The sequence below is a fragment of the Macaca mulatta genome, chromosome 5, assembly GCF_049350105.2.
Source record: "Macaca mulatta isolate MMU2019108-1 chromosome 5, T2T-MMU8v2.0, whole genome shotgun sequence".
In the NCBI taxonomy this organism is placed as follows: Eukaryota; Metazoa; Chordata; class Mammalia; order Primates; family Cercopithecidae; genus Macaca; species Macaca mulatta.
The window spans coordinates 154723234-154744723 of NC_133410.1; the positions used below are offsets into that span (position 1 = coordinate 154723234).

Sequence of the window (21490 nt, forward strand, 5' to 3'; positions counted from 1 at the left end):
GGCAAAACTTTGGAGACAGAAAAAAGATCAGTGGTTGCCAGTGGGGAGGAAGGGGTAAATAGGTGGAGCACAGAGAATTTTTAGGGCAGTGAAACTGTTCTGTATGATACTACAATTGTGGGTACATTTCATTATGCATTTGTCAAAACCTATAGCATGTGCAACAACAAGAGTGAACCCTAATGTAAACTTTGGCCTTTGGATGATAATGATGTGTCAGTGTAGGTTCATCAGTTCTAACAACTAAACGAAACTAAACTACGTAAGTTAAACTAAATCTTGCCAAAATATTTTTATGACTTTAAGCCTCCTTAATAAATTAATGTTCACATTCAGGGTTTTGAAGACTAGTATTCAGCAAAAGTCTTGCAATGTTTTCTTTGCATCATAAAAGATGCTGAAAGCAAAACCCTGGGAAATATGGAAAATTGCCTGAGTTAGTAAAAGTCATTTATAAGCTGCTGAGGGGCTTTTGGGAACAGCTACAGTTTTTATAAACTTGTTAGCTCATGAAATAATTCAGGATGCCCACCCCGTGTGTCAAACTGGGCCCTTACCCAGCTACTGCCCTTGGAGAAGGCTGCAGCTGCTCTGCAGATGAACTAGGCCCTTAAAACTCCTCATGGCTCCCTACCCACCACGCTAGTGTTAACAGCTCAATTAGGGCTCTGTAGGAAAGGGAAAGAAGTTTGAATCAAAATTTTATTTTATTTTTTTTTTAATAATTTAAACAACCAGTAAGGAATGTGCAATTTGATGTCTTGCAAAGAAAGTTTTTAGGAACAGGCCTTTTTATCCTGTTATGTTTGTACTTTGCAAGTAATTATTTGATTTAAACAGTACTTTTCTTAAAATTTTTATTTATATTATATTTTATATTGCAAGAACTTCAAATACAGTCCTCTCAATAAATCAGTAACTGTTTGGTCTTTACCCAAACTGAGCTTTTATAGAAGGATATAAGGAAGTCTCTATTCTTTACCAAATCACATCCACTTGTTTTCTGTCCCTGATATCAATCAAAAGTTCATTTCTTCTGCCTTTAGCCAAAAGAAGGTTACAAGGGAGGAATTCTTTATCTCAGAAAAAAATTCTGCATCTTAGATTTTATAACACCTAATGGGGTTAAGGATCTGTGTTGGAAGATCTTATTGCTTTGTGTGTAGCGTTACAAACCATAAATAAAATTAAAGTAAGTTTTCAGCTGATGAGAGTAAAGGAATCAAGTCTTGGGGTAACAGTTCTCTTTTTTCCCCCTTCCAATCCCATTAATAGAAAGAGTGTTGAGAATTCATGCAAAATTCCAAACCAAGTTCCCATAGTAGCACTTAAATAATGTCTGCACACCATTTCCAATTGGAACAAGTTTTTAATGTAACACAATTAATGTCATTATAATTCGGAGTTACTTGAGTGATTTTAATTATTTTTTAATCAACATTGCCATGGAAACAGTCTCTTGCTAAAATGGCTTAAGTCTTCACACATTTAATAAATATCCAGAGGTAGATTTAAAGACTTGAGGTGTTTTATTTATTTATTTGCTTTAAACTATTCAAGGACGTTTCTGGGTACACAGTGCCGTTACTTAAACAGTAAATTCCAGTTTCCTATGACTTCAAGTTATTTTTTACACTTCTGCAAATAAATCCTGGACAAAAGATCACTTCTAGTTTCCTGGATTTTTGTTTTTGTTTTATATTATATTTGTTTTGTATTCAGATTTCTGTCAGAGGAACTCCAGTGCACCAATTTTGCTACTAGACAAAACAGGATTCTCGGATTTGCGCGCTTCGGCGCTGACAGGCTTTTCGGCCCCAGCGGGCTGCCGTAGCAGAGAAGAGCAGTGATTGGCCGAGGCAGAAAAGTGCCGCTGCCTCGGCGGTTTCGCTTTTGGCTGCGATCATCCGCGGAGGCCGGACTCGTGGGGCGCCTGGAGTGAGGGTTCTGGATCCCGCCCGCGAGGTGAGCCGCACGGCTGCGCGGGCCGATGACGGGGCCGGGCGTAGCCCCGGGTTCGACGCCCCAGTGTTCAGTCGCGCTGTGGAGCGGCGGCTGCAGCGGCCCTAGGCCGGGCGAGGCAGCCCCGGAAAGGGCCTGAGGGGAACGGGCTGGGGCTCCGGGAAGGGGCCGCTGAGTGGCAGCTTTCCGCGAAATGCCGCGTCCAAGCTCTCCGCTCACGGAATGGCCGGAGAGGTCTGATAGTGGGCGCCGGGACCGCCCTCAGCGAGGTGCTTAGACTGCGCAGAGAGTAGCGGCACCGTCCCGGCTCCCACCGAGTTGGCGTCCGAGACCAGTTGAGGTTGTTGAAGTTCCCCAGGGAGCCCCGAGGCTAATCCCAGGATTCGGCGGGAAAGCGGATCCCGAACCCAGGCCTAGGCTTCGCCAGTCTTCCAGGGCTTCAGGGAATTGCTAACCCTTCCCTACATCGGGGTGGCTGCGCCTGACCACAGGAATTAAGGACTCGACTCGCCTGTCTTACTGAGTTGTCAGGCCTAGGAACCCAATTGTATGGTCTTAAGTCCTATTGCCCGAGGTTTTCTGTGCGTTCGCGTGTCCGCGCGCGTGCATAGCAGGCGTTTTTAAGATGTGTAGCATTAGGATGAAGCGGATTACCCTACCCCACTGCTCTTAGTAATATGTGACTATTGTAGAAAATTGCAAACATGGAAGACTTTAGTGAAGAAATAGTATTCACAACCCTTTCACCTACAATCTTTTTCTCCTGTGTATGCTAGCTTCTACTTGAGCTAGGAGTGTACATGTTTAATCACTTAACAGTATAGTTTACCACTTCCATTTAAAAACTCTTCCTAAATATTATTCTAGTTTTGTATCTTCTTTTGATTGACTGTCCCTCATTGTGGATCGCAATGTAGGTCCCATAAATTATTCAGTCATTTCCCGATTGTGGGATATTATAGATTGTTTTTGAATTTTTGAATCTCTTAGCACCCCAGATAATACTTTGATAAACCTTTTCCCCCCTATTTTTTAGATTATTTCCTTGGACTAGATTCTCAGAAGTGAAATTATCAGATTAGATGCTTTCATCTGTAAGGCCTTTTTTAGGCCTTCGTACACATTGCTGCAGTGTTTTCCAAAAAAGTTTTTCAGGTGTTTGGCAATTTTACTTGCTTGAATATTGTACAGAAATCTTGAGAGGCTTATGTTTGTGGGTGTGTGTGTGTGTGTGTGTGTGTCACTGGAGTTAATGCGTTACTACCTGAATGTTAGGGCAGGAAGAGACTTAAGTGGTCATCTGGCATAACTCCCTTATTTTGCAGATGAGGAACCTGGGGCCATGAGAAGTGAAATGATGAGTTATCCAAGTCACACAGCTAATTAAGTAGCAGAGCTGGGATTAGAACTCAGGTTTCCTGCCTCCCAAGTGAGTACCCTGTGCTGCATCAGGCAGTCTCTCACTGAACTGTGGCATAGTAGATATTAGAATTTAAAAATTTGTTTACATCACCTGGATTATTCTCTCCTTTTAAAAGTGTACTAACAGATTAATGATCGGAGGGACCTGTAACACTGAGAAATTGGAAAGTGATTATTTTCATGGCTAAGACTAGAAATCCATTATTTAGAATGGCAACCCCTTCAAGATTTTGACAGTTGTTTTCAGGTTCCCTTTATGTTAGAATAAAACATCCCTGATTAATTATAATCTACACTCCATCATTTGGTTAGAATGTAGCTTTTGGTTATCATTTGCTGTACTTTGGAGATTTCTTTAAAACTCCTCACTTTAAAACCAAAGAACAATGTTGTTGGTGGTTTTTTTTTTTAGGGCTTATAGCGGAGATTCTCAGCTTCCATTGACATTTTGGGCTGGACAGTCCTTTGTTGTGGAGGGCGGTCCTGTTGTAAAATGTTTAGCAACATCCCTGGTCTCTACCCACTAGTATAGCAGTAGCACCACCTTCCTCAGTCTTGACAGTTCAGTGTCCCCAGATACTTCCAAATGTCCCTGAGCAGGGTGGGGTGGGGTTGGGGAAACTGCCCCTAGTTGAGAACCATTTGCTTAAATAAATTATCTGGAGAACTTCATAAAATGTAAAATACAGTGCTTTTACCTGAGTAGACTTCAGGAATCTGCATTTTAACAAGCATCTCTAGATTTGGAAACAGCTGGTTCTTGAATGACAGAAAGGGTTGTTTTCTCCGTCTTTGGTGGTCCTAATAGAGATTACTTGGTTAGTATTTGTTGAAGTACGTGCATGATCCTACTAGTCACTGTATCCATAGTTTGGGTTGGTGGGGGCTGGACAGGGATTTTGCTTGGCACTGGCCTTGAATGTCTCTTCCACAGACTTGGGCAGTGTGCTTAGGTACCAGGGATACCAAGTGAGTAGGATATTTCCCCTGTCCCCAAGGAGCTTAAAACTCACCATGGGAGACCTGTCAGCAAATGGAAAAATTACAAAGCAGCCTGATAAGGACCATGACCGAGAGTGGAAAGAGGTGCTCTGAGTGGACTCACTTCGCCTTTGGGAGAGAGGGAGAGAAGTAGCGCCTGCTGCTCAGGAAGGAGGGATTGGTATGAAGCCTTCACAAGACAGCGAGGCACTCCACTGTGTCAGAAGGGAGGACTTGGAGAGCTGTTCTTCTCCGTGTCTGATCGCCTCCTCAGACACTGATCTGTTAGTCTAGTGCTGCAGTTACTTGGATTGTAATGTTTCCTTGCAAGTTTTTGCTTTTCAAATTTTTTTCACCCTAAACTGTAAATATGCTAGGAGTAGGTAAAAACTTACAGGTAAACATTGCCAAGTAATAAGGATTTTCATGTCTTCTGCCCAGTGGCATAACCCAAATCACATGAGATAGTTTTCTTTGCGTTTGTCCGTTGTATTTCTTTGAGGCTAATTTACAGCACTTTGTCATGTTAGGTATTTTTTTCCCCAGTGCTGCTACTCTCCGACTGGATTTCTCGCTGCCTCTATTGCGATTCCCCAAGATTTAACCAGAGAATCTTAACATATTCAGAAGGCAGCTGTACCTGTGAAAGCGCTTGGGGTTTGGGGTCAGTCTTGGCTTTGCTTTCCACCTCACACGGTTTCTCTGTAAATTGCTTATGAATCTAACGCTGGTGGCACATAGTTGGATTAATAAAAGTTCTTTTTTTCTTCATTCTCTTACCAAAAAGAAAAAAATTCCGTGCAGGGCACTTCGCAGATGTTTTTTCATTCTAGACCTCTCAGTAGCTTCTGACAGAAAATATACTGCCTTTGACTTAATAGCCATTTATGAAAATAGGTCATTTACAACAAGCCTGAGTAGGAGTCAGGGGAGGGAGAGGAGGTATAGAGAGTGATTATGACTTTAATTTTGAGAGGAGAAGTTTTACCAAGGTGACCCTGAAGAAAGGTCTTTTTCCTCTTATGTGTTTATGGTTCAAGAGACTCATCTCTTGCTTCAGAAATTGTCAGAACTGTTCCTTCTGCCTTATCCAATTTAAAAGATGAAAACTTAAAATTACTTGAGCCAAGTGATGGGAAAAATTGTGGTGTCAAGACCAATTTATTCATACAAAATGAATTTATGGGCAAGTCATTAAGTAACAGGGAGTACCAAGGAAGCCTAATGAAGACTAATGTAAAAGATACGGCTTTCCTAAAGTGATGGATAAAATGTGTTTGAGGCAACCCATATACTCTTTTCCAAATAACCTTAAAAGTATTTTTTTCCAAGAGATTTAGTAGAATGTAGATATTCTAGAGAAGAGATGAGAAGCTTGTGAGCCCCTCTTGTCATGTGGCTTACAGTATTTTGAGAGAGAAAAGACCCACATAAAGAATACAAAAGAGGGCGTAGTGACAGGTTATAGCAAATAAAATCAAATGCCAAACTGTGATGCCAAAACTAGGTGAGATGGGCATCTCCACTCTGCTATGGAAAGTAGAGAGTGGAATCCAAGCAAGTTCCTGCTTAAAAATCCCTGTTTCCTATCATTGGCAACAGTATTTCCCCTTGCCAGTTATTTCCTAGGCTTGTTCAAATAGATTCCTGGCTCCTACCCCGGAACTACTGAGTAGAATCTCCAGCTGATCCTAATGATTCAAGTTTGGGAAACTGACCCAGAGCCTGAACTCTGCGCTCCTGTGAATGTTGCACAGCTCCCTGCCTCAGAGGCGTCTCCTCCTTGCCAATGTAGATTTTACCTTCTACCCAGGCACATGTCCTGTGCCTTTTCTGACTTCTCTTTCAGCTGGAGGGTGATGCCTTTTCCTTCAAACTCAGCTCAGGTGTTAGCTTCCAGAAATTCTTCTTTGATCTGCCAAACCTGGGATAAGAGAGTGTTCTCTGCCCTTTTGTGCATAATTCTATCAGAATATACATCACCTTTGTAAAATTCTCTATTTACACGTTTTTTGCCCTCTGTAGAATGTAAACTCTGAGGGCTTAAGGCCTTGTCTTTGTGTTACATTTCCCAGCCCCGTGTACCTGAACTTGACAGGTGCTCCGCGAAAGTTGGAAGTGTTGATTGCCTTCAGGAAGAGATTGATGTTAATTGGAATACAGATAAGGCGTAATGGACAAGGTGTTATCTTTGGTGAGCTTAGAAGAACATGTCTGTGTTTTTTAAAAGGTGTGGAAAGTTAATAATACCTTTAAAATAACCTGTACTGTCAAGCAACTGATAGTCAAGATTTGCATTCTTTTTTCTGACAGTTATTAACTCTTCCCAGTTTTTGCTTTTCAAATGTTTTTAATCTGAAATTGTAAATACTCTATGAGTAGGTGAAATTAGTAATAATTAAAGTAGTTAATATCTCTGTGAACTAGAGTCACATTACAATGTATTTTAGTGGTTTTTAACATAAAGTGGCTACTTTCCTCTCAGTTTTATACATGATGAAACTGTGGCATATTGGGATTTAGTATCTGTGATAGGAGATGAACCTGACTCATCAGTTGAGTATCAAGCCTTCGGAGTTAATATTCTCTCTAGATGTGTTCAGCCTCAAAACAGCACGTGTTCAAAACGTAAATAAGGCGGTTTATAGATGAATAGGAAGATTTGTATATTTTCACTAAACTCATTAAAGGTAATGAATCTGTTACAGTATTTACTTTGTAATTTTTCACTTTGTACTCAGAACAGTATAAATAAAATTGCTGTGTGATCTGAGTCCTGAATGAAAAGTGGTTGTCCTGAATAGTAGTTGTTATTGTAATTGTAATAGTAGTTGTAATTGTAGTTATCTGTTGAGATTGTGGAGCTAAAAAAATAAGCTGGAAATTAAATGGGAAAGTTAAATTAACATTTGTTGAGCAAAATAATTACTTGATCGCATTTTAAAAACATCTTTCAAACCTTGGGGGCAGTGTAGATTATCCAAATGATAACCCAAAATTCAAAAATAATTTCTGAAATTTGTATTTTATTTGACTTAGGATGTTGACTTTTCTTGGCTAAAGAAAATTATTTTACTTAAATTACGATTGCTTTTGTTTATTCACACTGTTAAAACAAGTTTAAATTTTTCTAGATTTTAAGTTCTTTAAGGACAGAGCCTTTGTGTATGACATGTTTTTGAATTTCCTTGCACAGTGTGTACACATACATATTTGTTGAACCCAGTAACCTGGAGTTCCAGCTTACTACATCTGCTGATCCTGTATGAATTCACTATGAGAACATCTCTAAATAATCCTTCTCCTCACAAATTCAGATTATTGATTGGATGGACTTAGAGTGAAATAAGCATAATGGAAGAATGTTTAATGAAAAAATTTCATTGAAAACAAAAGAACAGCTTGAGTTCTTGAAGGGAATCCTTAAAATAGTGTTTCCATACTAATTTTTAAGTCTCAGTGCTATATAGCTGCTGAATAATAGTGATGCTGAATTTGACTGAAACAGAAACACTAATTTCTGAAATATTTTTACTCAGTTTTTGCTTAACTTCAGTCTTATTAACTTGCCAACATATTTTGAAAGAGAGCTGTTATATAAGAAAAGATGCATTTTGAAAGGAGTGATGTGCAGCTTTGCATGTCTGATACTGTTGATTTGGGTGTGTAATGCTATCTCTTTTTCTATGTTAGACTCCCATTATTCTTGAGTTTTAAGACTTTTTCTTTGTTATTTAGAGCACATATCTGTTATAGTCATAATAGAATAATTAAAAATCTTTGGCTATGTTATTGCCTTTCAGAAGGCTGTTTAAGGTTGTGATTAAGAGTATGGGCTGGCTGTCCGCTTTCTAGCTGTGTGACCTTGAGCAGAGTGTTTAATCTTTCTGTGTCTTTTTCTTCATGTGTAAAATGAGCATAAAAACAATACCTGCCTTTTAGGGTAGAGCAATTTAAATGGATTAATACATACAAAGTTCTTGGAAAAGTGCTGGCATATAGTACACTCAAAATTACCATTAGATTATAATTCTTTTCAGAGATACCATGTAGGCATCAGTTGTTCATAAATGTGTCTTTTCTATATAATATGGACTTTAAAATAGGGCTGATTTGAACTTGAATGTTCCGTCACATTTGGGAACAAATTATTTAATCTTTCTGTGCCTTTACTTTCATCAGCAAAATGAGGGTATTAAGACCTTCTTCCCAGGGTTCTTGTAAAGATGAAATGTGGTAGTGTTTATAAAGACCTTAGCAGAATGCTCCGCATAAAATAACCAACCATTCACTGAATGGAGGTGGTAGTGGTTGTAATGGGTATACTGACTGTGTGTCAGGCAGTAATGATAAGTGATTAAGAGCAGGTGCTTTGTAAACACAGGACTTTCCCTAATGAGGCTATGCCATGGTGTTGTGGGAACTAAATAAGGTAATGCATGTAGAATGTTCAGCTTAGTATCTGGCTCATAGTAAGTACTGAAAACATGTTACCCGTCATGTAGTAGCAGTGGAGTAATACATGTCTTCTCACATGGTCCTTTAATACTTCATTTTCTGTACGTATGTTAAGGGCTGTAAGGGTTTTGTTGAATAATCAGCTTTGGTCTTTACTTTTTATTATTCCTTTTCATATTTTGATTTAGGATTGTTAAAATGAGTCTTCGGAAGCAAACCCCTAGTGACTTCTTAAAGCAAATCATCGGACGACCGGTTGTGGTAAAATTAAATTCTGGAGTGGATTATCGAGGTAATATTTTCATGTTTCATTCTCACTGGTGTAACTGAATAAGTAAATGTGACTCACTGATTTTTATTAACCTCTTAAATATACCCAATAGACCAAAAAAGTACGGGTCATCAGCAGTTTTTATGCATATCTCTTTTTCTACCTCTCATATCATTCCTTTTATTTATTTTTTTCATACTAAGTTTTATTGTATGCTGCTGCCAGTGTATATAAAGCAGTTACCCTTGTGAAATAGAAATTCATGAAAATTCAGAGAGGTAGATGTTAAGGAGTGACAAAAGTAGAAGTTTGTATATTATGGCACATGTATTACAGGGATAAGCTTTTGCACAGGCTTCAAATGTAGCTCTCTTGAATATTCACTGGATCATAAGGAGTGGTTTGGGAAACCTTTGAAAGATTCATTTTACTACAAAAAGGAACAGACTTTCTGGGGTCGGAAGGGATTTGTACTTGAAGATGCTCCAGTCAGCAAAGGGTCATGTTGAGCATTCTGCAGACAGAATTGTTTCAAGTCTGCAGCTGCCTGGGAATCTTTTACGCAGTTGAGCCCGGCCTCCAGCTGGAGCTGTTGAACCACTTTCTTCATAGCAGCGACACTGGAGGAGCCAGACATGGTGCACACGATGGCCGGGCTGATTCGTGGGTCGGTGGGTCGTGGGTCGTGGGTCGGCGGGGCCAGACAACTGAGCCGGTCGTTCCTTTAAGAAGGACAACTCTGACAGTATAGCATGTGCTTCTGCCTTTCAGTGTGATTTGTGTGACTTCTGTCTCCTGTCTGCTTTGAGATCATCCGTGCCTAAGTTCCCTGGTAATAGCAAGGTATTCCTAGTAAACTCAGGTATGAACAACTCAACTGAAGAACATCTTGGTGCAGCAGCATTTGTTTTTGCAGGAGTATTCAAGATTGGCAGGTAGCTATTGAGTATCATTTTACAACCTGAATGTCCCACTTATATAACGTATAATGTGTGGGGCGACAGGGTGAGACTATCTCAAAAAAAAAATGCCTTTCTGTTCTTGGAGAGAATATTATTTTTAAGAGGCTGCAGTGCTTTTGAAATTAACTTTATAGGAAGAATGGTTTCAGATTCCATTTTTTAAAGTTACTGAATTTCTTATCTTCCACAACTAAGGTATGTTAAGTTACCTGAAATATTTCACAGGCGTAGCTAACTAATTCATTATCTGAGTGACTTGGTCTCTTGGGTTGCTCTAACAGAATACCACAGACTGGGTAATTTTTATTTTGTGCGGTTTTTTTTTATTTATTTCAGTAGTTTTTGGGGTACAGGTGGGTTTTTTTGTTTTATAGATACATTCTTTAGTGGTGGTTTCTGAGATTTTGGTGCACCCATCACTTGAGCACTGTACACTAGACTGGGTAATTTTCTTTCTTTCTTTTTTTTTTTTGAGACAGAGTCTCGCTCTGTCGCCCAGTCTGGAGTGCAGTGGTGCGATCTCAGCTCACTGCAAGCTCCGCCTCTAGACTGGGTAATTTTCAAAAACAGAAGTTTATTTTCTCACAGTTCTGGTGGCTAGGAAATCCAAGATCAAGGTGCCAGCAGGTTCAGTTGTCTGGTGAGGGCTACATCCTCCGGAGAGGAGGAATGCTGAGTCCTCACGTGGCAGAAGGCAGAGGGCAAACCAGCACACTGCATGAAGCCTTTTTTAATGCAGGCCTTCATCCTGTTAATGGGCAAGTCCCCATGGTCTGCTTGCCTCTTAAAGGCCCCCACCTCTTAATACTGTCCTATTGCCAAACACCTGAATTTTGGAGGGCACACATTCAAACCATAGCACAGGGTTTTGTGGCCTTTTCTTGGTCTCTTTTCTGAATAATTAATCATCATAGTAATCTCTTGAGCTTTTTCCTTTGAAATCTCTGTTGACCATCCCCACATAGTAAAGGAGGAGCTAGGACTCAAGTTCAGGCTCAGCTCATAAGCCTGGTTAAGAAACCACTCTGGTGATTATGTGCTCCCTTAGCTTGTTGCCATTAATAACATATCTCCAGCTTAATTTTATTTTTATAGTAAAACTAATGGATTCATATGGAATACTGAGGTACTATAAGGTCTCCTGTACTGCCTCTCACCTGTGAACTTTTGATGGCCCCATAGGAAGTAATAGACTTCTAGGGATTTTAATCTGACAATTGATTAAAGTGAGGACATTGTGTTCAATATCTTCTCAGTACCCACTTTATTGAAGAGATGAACCAGCCTGACCTTTTTTCTCTGTAGTCTTTAGGGAAAATTTTTCTATTTATAAAGGTAATACATGTTTTAGTTTTGTTTTAATTTTAGAAATGTAAAAGGAAATAATAGAGAAAAGTATATAGAAGAAAGCCAAGTCTCCCCAATGCTACCATCCAGAGACAGTTTACCAGTTTTGACCTCTATATAACCATAATTTGACATAAATGGAATCAGCTGTACATGCAACCTGATTTTTTTTTTTAAACATGAAACAATGCATTTAGTTTTATGACAATATAGAGGGTTTAATGACTGCATAGGAATCTCTTGTGTGGCTGTACCATAGTTTGTTTTTACTTTTAACCAGTTTCCTGTTAATGGACATTTAGGTGTTGACCAGTTTTTTGCCACTGTAAACAACTCTTTTACTTTGACATATATTGTGAACAGTTGACCAAGCATCTCTTTAGAATCAATTCCCTGAGCTAGGATTTACAAGTCAGAGAGTATTCCATGGCCCTGCTTTAGAGAACCTGGGTTTATCCTTCATGTTCTCACCAACTCTTGTATTAGCTTTTTTTCATCTTTTCCAATCTAATCGGCAACAAGTAATATCTCATTCTACATATATTTTATTTGTTTACTAGTGAGATTCAGCAGTCTTTCACATGGATAGTAACCATAATTTTTTTTCCTCTTATGAATGTCTGTTTGTGACCTTTATACGATTAAAACAAAATGTTCTATACTATTAGATAGCGTTACTAAAAGAACGTGCTTATTTTGTGGTTTACAAAACACCAAAAAAAAAAAAAAAACCCAAAACAAAACACAACATACAAGAAAAACCTCCAACTCTCTGTAGCAGTTTCTGTGTAAGAAAATGTCTTGTTTTGGTTATGTATAGTAGGTTATCTCATGGAGAAGGAAACGGTTATATTTCTAACCCCCTGGGCAGTTTTTTTTTGTTTGTTTGTTTTTTGTTTTTTGCCTTTGCTGTGAGAACAGATACTTTAATTAGAAGTGAACTTTTTTTTTTTCTTTTTTTTTTTTGAGACCAAGTCTCACTCTGTCACCCAGGCTGGAGTACAGTGGCTCAGTCTTGGCTCACTGCAGCCTCTGCCTCCCAAGTTCAAATGATTCTTCTGCCTCAGCCTCCTGAGTGGCTAGTGTTACAGGCACCCGCCACCACGCCCGACTAATGTTTGTATTTTTAGTAGAGACGGGGTTTCGCCATGTTAGCCAGGCTGATCTTGAACTCCTGACCTCAAGTGATCTGCCTGCCTCTGTGTCCCAAAGTACTGGGATTACAGGCGTGAGCCACTGTGCCCAGCCTGGACATTTCATTTTGAAATTCTTTTCATTAGTTTTCGAACAGGTTTGCATATTGTGCCTCAGAAGTTTCTTGCTCATTTATAATTGTGGCTTATATGTAAAATAATACAGCAGGAAATGAGCTAAAGTTATAGCTTAAGCTTTCTTTGGCTAGGAAATAATTTTATTATTCACAGTCCATTCTGGTTCTTTGAGAGTTTACCGCCTTTAGCAGAATTCTGGTAGATTAATGTCTTATGCTGTCATTACACACACAATTTTGAAAGGAAACTTTTTTGTTTAGAGGATAATGGGGGCAGAGGCAGAGAGTGAGGAGCATATTAATGAAGTTAAGACATCAAATGAGAAACTTATAGACTCGACTAATTGAATCTAGTATTTGTTTTTACTTAAATTTTTTTTTTCTAGAAAATACCACTTTAAATTAGAGACAGAGTTAGAGGCTTGCAGATTTTCATCTTCTGAAAAAGATCATTAGGTCAAATTTTACAAAATTTATACCATCTTAACACAATTAAAGATTCACTCAAACTGTTTCCTTGAAAGCTCCCTCAAATGTTTTTGGCCATTTTCTCTATTAGTTTTGATTGGAAAATATTATAGCTGTAACAAAACAGAACAAGATGTGTTATAATGCAATATGTTGCCCTATATTCTCAAGCTGCTCTTCACTGTGAGTCACAGCTTTAAGATGTTCTTTCGGGAGCACCTGCTGTCTCCTCTTCTATTATTTTAACAGATTGTGGAGACTTCCTTTTAACCCTGGAGTACATTCATCTGCTGCAATAGATGTTGTAAAAGGATGAAATAAATCTGCCAGACCCGTATTTCACTTAGTGGCTGAAGTAGGAAATGCCACTGGAACCAAGGATCATTTGTTCATGCATAATTGCCCACCTTGTGCTTAGCTTTCACAGAATGGTATTTTTGTTGGATTAGTCTTATTCTCTTACTTTTTTGAATGCTTTAAAAGTTGCTATGTGGTCATACATACCGTGAGGGAAGTGACAGTTTGTTGTTTTACTGGGTAGTAGTGGGTGCGTGACTGCCTTCCTAGTCTTCATTCAGATTGGCCTAGAGTTGTTTTGTGCTTAAGCTGTTGAGTTTCATTTAGGGTATGAATTTTTTTATTAAGTATCTAAGAGCTAATGAATAAAGAGATCGTCTGCTCTAAGGTATACCCTGTAATTTTCAACTCCTACTTGCCTTGTATTTCTTCTTTTTGACTAAATATGTCTACAGGGGTCCTGGCTTGCTTGGATGGCTACATGAATATAGCCCTGGAGCAGACAGAAGAATATGTAAATGGACAACTGAAGAATAAGTATGGGGATGCATTTATCCGAGGAAACAATGGTAACATTTCTTCACCCTACAGTACAGCATTCATTCAAAATAAGCCTTTCTGTTTATAATCCAGATCACCAAAGAGTTTACTAGATAATTTAAAAGTCCAGTTTTAGGCTTGATTATTTTAAAATGCTTATATGTCAGTTTGACCAGTTATTTTTTTAGATACATCATGGAATTTTTAAACTAAAATTCCCTCCTTCCCTTCCTTTAGTGATGAGGAACTGGGGGCATTGTTCTCCTGACCCGGAACCCTGCTCTCTTGAATATAGTGTATTATTATCTCCCCAACACATATTCCTGCTTCTTGTAGCCTGGAAGTTGCAGCTGTAAGAATGGGTACCATTTCCCTGCTGTCTTTAATTTGCATAATTTGGCAGTTTGTCCTATTTGTCCCTTCTCTATTAAACATTCAGATGCTTTCTGTGCAGATTTGCATCCTTTGATTTGGCAAAAATGGCAAAATAGAAAAAATAAAGTTACTCAGTTTTTTAACAACTAATAAATTGCTATGATTTTTATAGTTATTTTTAAGTACCTAGTTTCAAAATGAAAATTATGATAAAGTCACATTTGTATTTTTGGTGGGGAGGGAAAAATAACAGAATTACGAGAATTACCCTACTTCTTGGTTCCATCTCCCAAATGAAACTCTGGGATTCTTGAGTTCAGATTTTTTGTTGATTTCTTTAATTCTGGATGTCTTCAACCCCCTAAATAGTTGGATCTCTTTGATATAAACTAAACTTCCTGACTTTTATAATAGTCTGTCCCCTGTGCTTACAGTACCATATTTCTTCATATCGTATTTTTACATACATTATTTCCTGACTTTCTAGTCCTTTCTATTTATAGAATTACCCTATTTTTCATATCCTTATTTGACCTCCTCTTTTTCCTAAGAAATGTTATGATCTTGCCTTGCCTCAAGACAGCTAATAGCAGCAGTCACCAGCAGGTTGGGTTCTGTGCGTGTTGATAGGGTAGATCCTTTAATGTGCACACTACACCTAGGACTTGGGGGGCCAGGGTTGGGGGGTGGCTGTACTGTGCATTCTGATGCTTCCCTTCATGTCACATTTCCCATGATGTAATCCGTGACACTCATCTTTAGACTCCCTAGTTCACATCATGGGCTCTTAAAGAGGATCTTGACTTAGATTGATCTGTGCTATGTTCTTTGATGAAGACACCTTACTGTTCACTTTGAGCAGGCCTCTCAGAAGCCGAGTAGGCATGCGGGGTGGAAGGGAGAGCCACCTCTAGTTTAGCCAAAGTGACCCAAGCATTTCATTTTGTTTCATTCCTACGAACCACACGTCGTAAGAGTTCAGGCTGGTAGTCGTGAGAGGACCAGCTAAGCAGAACATTGGGTAACATCAAAGTATGAGACTTTAAAAGGAACTCAGAATAAGGACTTTGGTATCATTAAAAAAAAATAAACTCCTCAGCTCTTATTTATCTAAGTGTTGCAATTTAGAAGGTAAACACCAAGTTTAGAGTTTGTATTGGAGAGATAGATGAAAATACATTGTTTATTCTTAATTTGAGATCTAACCTGGTTAGATTTACTGATTTACTTTCTGAAAAGCATTTTTTTTTTTCCCCTGAGATGAAGTCTCGCCCTGTTGCCCAGGTTGGAGTGTAGTGGTGCAGTCTCAACTCACTGCAGCCTCTGCCTCTCAAGCTCAAGAGATCTTCCCACCTCAGCCTCCTAAGTAGCTGGGACTACAGGTGCATACCACCATGCCTAGTTAATTTTTTTGTATTTTTGGTAGAGACGGGATTTCACCATGTTGCCCAGGCTGGTCTCGAACTTCTGAGCTCAAGTGATACACCTGCTTCAGCCTCCCAAAGCGCTGAGATTACAGGCGTGAACTACCGTGCTCAGCCCTGAAAAGCATAATTCTTATACTAACTATAAAGCATTCTTAGATGCCAGGGACTTTCACATATATTTTATTTTATCTTCCTGGTCACACTTTGCAGAGTAAATGAGACACATGGATGAGATTAGGATAGACATCAAACCCGGATGTAGATTCATAAAACTAGTGTCATAGTACTTCTAGAGTTAATTGAATGATATGAGAATTCATTTTAAATGTCAGATGTATCAGACCAAAACCTGTTGGCTTTTAAACATGCTACTATGTATACTTACAAGCAGGGTTTTTTTTTATTATTTCAATTTATGTATTTTTTTCTTTTCAGTGTTGTACATCAGTACACAGAAGAGACGGATGTGAAGACACCAAAAGAGCAACGCTTTTCATAGTTGGATATATTTTTTTATGAATTTTTTCTAATTTTTCCTTCTTTTGTGATACAATTTGTCCTGTTTTTATAATAGTTGGTGATTTTTCACTGACATGTAAGACAAATGTACACAATTGTGGATTTAATTGTGAAATGTTCTGTCACATTTAAGTTTCAGTCATTATACCTCGTTGTCAGTGTACAGAATGCTAAAAGAATTAAAAAAAGACAAAATCTATCTCTTCCTACAAGATTCTTTAACTTAAGTTTCGAGGAGCGTCATTTCATTTGACTTGCTTTTCATATCCAGCTAAAGTGATGCAAATATTTTATATAATGTATGGGCATATAATTAAAACATTTTAGAGGTATCCTCTTTTATTGCATCCTTTTCTGTTATACAAAATCCTTGGGTGAATATGTTCTAAAAGGCATCCAGTTTCAGTCTGAAGCTGCGAAAAGGGGCCACAAGATCAGAAGTTCAGCCACTGATTGAGTCACCTAAATAGAAAACAGAATTGGAGAGCTAAGAGTGCCACTTGCACATAAGGAGTGGGAATTTGAATTGAGGTGCTGGAGAAATCCTAAAGATGAGCAAGAGGGAGGAGAAGGCCCTCCTGTCAGCAGCCCCCCTGCATTTCCTATGCAGTTAGACTTTTTAGGTTTCCCTGCTCCCTTTCAGGAGCATTGGCATCAACGTTACTCTCTCAGTTTATGAACACAGTAGGGGAGGGGCCATTCCTGTACATCTCTCACAGTCAGATTAAAGCAAAGCCTAGAGTTTGTAAATATAATTCAGGTTCTAATTGCCGAGCTGAGATTGGGAAAGAATTTTTCCTAACTTGCTTAGCAAGTGGCTGTAGGGAGGCCTTTCTCAAAAATCAGCTGTGTTTGCATGTGACATTGACCAGGAGCAGAGCACCAGGCTTTATGTTGCTTGGCACAAGGCAGCTCCTCTGGTTGTATGACTCTTGCTGAGACGGTTTTCACAATTTATTAATGAGCTTTCCACAACCCTGCTTTATTCTCCACAGTTTTACGCTGTCTCTAGGAAAAACAAATATATCTGGGCACTGTGGTTGAATGAATACCAGACAATGGTGTGAATGTTGTATTGGACTTCCCCTTCCCTCCCTCTCCAATCTAAATAGCATTCCTGTTTCAGGAGCTGGTGGTGTGATTTGAAACAACTGCCTGGTTGAAGGATATGGGGGCAGGATCGAGAAGGAGGGAGGGAAGTGGCAGTGCTGATTCTGGAGAGGTGTGTGTAGTGTTTTGTCTTGGTTTATTTTAAAGATCAGAGAGTAATTTGAAACAATTATTTTTTAATTAATAACTTGGGAAAGGTGAACAGAAAGATTTCACAGGGTTTTACCGTGTGCACACTGAAAATAAAACACTTTATGCTATGCTTCAATAATTTATCACTTCTTGACAGGGGCTTGGAAAGGGTCCAGTCTGTAAGTACAAATCACCAATTTGCTCTTTTATAAATGAGTTCTTTTGAGGAGAAAATGGATGGCCCTCCAAGTGGAGCATACATGTTCTCATTTGTTTTGTAGAATATGTGGGGCTGCCAGGTTATCATGTCCCTTCATTCACTTACATCAGCCACCTCTAAAAGCAATTCCATTGTAGTCTCCCACCAATCTGTAGCATCCTATTTTTTCTAACTTCTTCCCTGACCTCCCCTTTGGTATATGAGTCTTTATTTTCCCCTTGCCATCTCTCTAGTTTAATAGCTCTACAATGGAGTACTGTTTTCAACCATGGAACTACTTTTAATCAAGATGGACTTTGGGAAATGCTGCCATTTTTATGGTAATAAAGGAGTGTATTATGCACTTGGACCCGTGCAAGTCGTCCCTTGTGTATACCTTCACATAGTAGAACCATGAAACACAGTGTAAATGCTAAAATTGCTTTGTTCTTAACTGTAGTCTCCTAGAGGTCAGTGAATGATTTCTAGTTACATTGTAGCGAAGACATTTGTTCCAGGTTGAAGAATTTTTACTTGAGGATATAACATTTTCCCTGTCTCTGTGCCCCCAAACCCTGGCTGCCACACTCTTTCTCTTGGGCTGTGACAAAACAGAATGTTGAGTGAGAAACAAAATTGTGCTTGATTTTTCAGACTATCTGACTTCACGTTCTGTTTTGGTCTTTGAGCTATTCCTTGGCTAATCTTCCAACAAGTTGAATTGATTCTTATTTCAAAGCTGTTTATCCCAAAACAGAGCTGTTGACAAGTACAAATACAGATGGCAGACATGTGGTATGATTTTCATGTTCTCATCTCAGCATTCAGGAAGGGAATGTTATTGAAAGATGGTTTACATCTGAAGCTTTCTGCTCAAGGCAATATGGAATGCATGCTAGGAGTGCTTAATTATGCTTAATTAATAATAGTAACAAATGCTTACGGGATTTCCTTAAGGTCTAAAAGTGCAGCAGCATTGGACTTGTTGTGTAAGGCTTATCACCCTGGAGGCTATAATAATCTGTAAGAGTGGAAGCAACCTCTAGGGGGTAAAATTGTCTTTGATAATCACTGACTCTTGGGTGACCTCAGTACAGCATTCCAGGCCAAAGATCCAGATTGTTCCCTTACTGCAGGCAGACACGCCCATGATTGCACTGACCTTTGTCCTCTGAGCAGATGATCCTCCAGAGTACTGGCTAGCTTATATTCAGAGGTAAATCCCAGCCCATGCTGTGGCCTTGCTGTTCCCCACAGCCCAACTGCATTAACTAGTATTTTTTTTCTCCACAAAAAGAAATTGTTGGTGAAAGGAAAACAAACTGCAGTTTTTCTCCCCACCGACCTGGTTTCAGGAGGCCGTGTGCTCAGTGGCGTGCCCCTGTCTGTCTTTCCTAAGCTTGCCCGTGACCATTGTGGAGGTAGACACCACCTAAGAGTGGCAGGGTTAGTCCTGACCTCTGGGGTCTGAATATCCAGCAACTCCCTTAATTCCAAACGCTGCTGTCTGTTGTACTACCAGTACCCAGCAGTACAGCTGTGTCTCTGTTGTTGACCGACTAACTTAGACTCACTGTTGAAGTCCAATTAGCCAAGAGTGGGGGTGAGAATGCAAGAGTGGACGATGAGAGTGGTACGTGCCATGTATGACAGGACCGTGGAGAAAGCCCTCTCTCATACCTGTTATGTCCTTCCTTTAAAAGATGTGGGAGGTGGCCAGGGAGTGGGGATTTGAGAATGTGGCGACAGAAACCAATTTAGCATTTATTGGATGACAGCTGTAGACAGGCACTGTGCTATCCCTTATGGGGGGTAGATAAAAAAGGAAATAATGACGTCGTTCACACCTTCCATACTGAGTTTGTAGGTTTGGGTATTTATGGGGGAAAATGGTACTCTCCATCCTTTTTTTAAAAAATTGGGCCAAAATAGTCAGAATTCTTTTAAAAATCTGAACATTTTAGATGGATTTGATCATCTCAACTGTCTGTTCGTATCTTGAAATTCAGGACTGGGTAATTTTGAAATCTGAACGTAACTATGCCTTATTTACCCACAGACCCAGGTAGTTCAGCCTCCGATCTTTGGTTTTTTTTTTCCTTCCCCTAGCAAAAGGCAGCATTTGTGTGGTTTAGCTGAACAATCATGTTGGATTTTTTTTTTTTTTTTCCTATTTGAAGATCCATTTTGATTCACCTGCAGCATTAAAGGATTTTCTTCATAGTAATTTGGGAGTTATAGCAGCTAGAAAGGCAGAGGCATATTCTAAGAACTTCATGAAATATAAAACACTGAAGCACTTGGGATAGACTAGTTTTCAATGCCTAGGTTACACAAATGTTCAAATTCACATGGGCTTCATTTGTTCCAAGTTGTATAATGGAATGGATGCTGGTGCGTTTGGCAATATTTTATACCAATAATTTGGATTAAAGGAGAGGTCAGTTTATGAAAAGTTCGCGTAAGAATCTTAGAGACAATTTTATTACCATCATGTGCATACGGTATTTCAAGTCACTATTCAGTGTTTATGTCAAATAGACGTTTTATTGAACTTGGAAAAATGAAAAAATTAAAAATGTGTAATATGTACGGTTGAGTGGATGTTGCTGGGATACAGGGCTCCTTGTACCCCGCCCACAGTAGTGTGTTAGTCACGAACCCCAAATCTCAGTGGTTTGAAACAACTAATGATCTTACTCTTGCTCCATGTGCACAGGGGCCCATAGGTGGGATTCCGCTGATTGCGGTCACCTGGGGGTCCAGGCTGAGGGAGGCAGCACCTTATGTTTCCACCACCTCGACCTGAGGACTCAGCATCTGCTGCGGCAGGAGAAGAGCATAAAGAATCACTCCCTGGCTCCTAAAACCTTTTGCTTAGAGCTAGTGTCATATCTGCCCCATTATTAGGCAAAGCAAGTTACACGGTCAGGGCTTACTTTAAGTTTTCAGAAAAGTATAATCCTTTCATGGACCCGGGAGAGACAACCAGAAATACTGGTGAACAGTGGTAATAACCTACCACATTATGTGTACTAGTCATGGTTCCTCCAGAGAAATAGAACCAATAGGATGCATAGAGAGATTTATTTTAAGGACTTGGCTCCCACAATTGTGGAGGCAAGCCCAAAATCTGCAGGGTAGGCTGGCAGCCTGGAGACCCAGGGAACAATTGCTATTCAAGTCTGAAGGCTAGCTGCTGGAAGAATTCCCTCTTCCTCCAAGGAAGTCAGTGTTTTCCTATTAATGCTTTCAACTGATTGGACTAGGCCCACCCACATTATGGGGGGTAGTCTGTTTTATTTTCTTTAAATAGGTCTACTTATTTAAATTTTAATCTCTTCTTTTAAAAATAGCTTCATAGCAACATCTAGAGTAGTGTTTGACCAAATATCTGGGTACCATGGCCTAGCCAAGTTGATAAACGAAGTTAACTATCACGGTATGTTAACCATATCCTTCGCATTATACATTTTCTTAATCATTAGTAAAGCATTCAGAAGTATAAAGCCTTGATGTGATTTTTACTGTATTGAAAAAAGAATTCTTTCTCTGTTAAGACTTGGGTTGAGGGACCTGTGCTCCTGGTGTCTTAATCTATTTATAATTAGATTCCAGAGAAAATAGTAACTGGTTTCTTCATGGTTTCAGAAGCTGAGTCTGAATAGATTGTTTTGGTTTGGTTTTGTTGCTGCAGTTTAACTTACAATTTTCTATTTAATATATTCCTATATTTAAAAGAAAAAGCAG

The 21490-nt window shown here is 39.2% G+C and overlaps 2 protein-coding genes across 4 annotated transcripts; one reads left to right on the plus strand and one right to left on the minus strand.

Moving 5' to 3' along the window:
• Nucleotides 1-1889: 1889 nt before the first annotated feature.
• LSM6 (LSM6 homolog, U6 small nuclear RNA and mRNA degradation associated) lies at nucleotides 1890-16498 on the plus strand. Of its 3 annotated transcripts, none has more exons than XM_015139279.3 (5): nucleotides 1890-1965; nucleotides 3288-3391; nucleotides 9006-9115; nucleotides 13894-14007; nucleotides 16216-16498. In XM_015139279.3, exons 3-5 carry the CDS (start codon nucleotides 9022-9024, stop codon nucleotides 16248-16250), a joined length of 243 nt encoding a protein of 80 aa, XP_014994765.1. In that variant the 5' UTR covers nucleotides 1890-1965; nucleotides 3288-3391; nucleotides 9006-9021; the 3' UTR covers nucleotides 16251-16498.
• On the minus strand, nucleotides 9273-9784 carry LOC703336 (guanine nucleotide-binding protein G(I)/G(S)/G(O) subunit gamma-5). The gene has a single exon (XM_001097745.5). The coding sequence runs from the start codon at nucleotides 9729-9731 to the stop codon at nucleotides 9525-9527; it is 207 nt and encodes a 68-aa protein (XP_001097745.1). The 5' UTR covers nucleotides 9732-9784; the 3' UTR covers nucleotides 9273-9524.
• Nucleotides 16499-21490: the final 4992 nt, after the last annotated feature.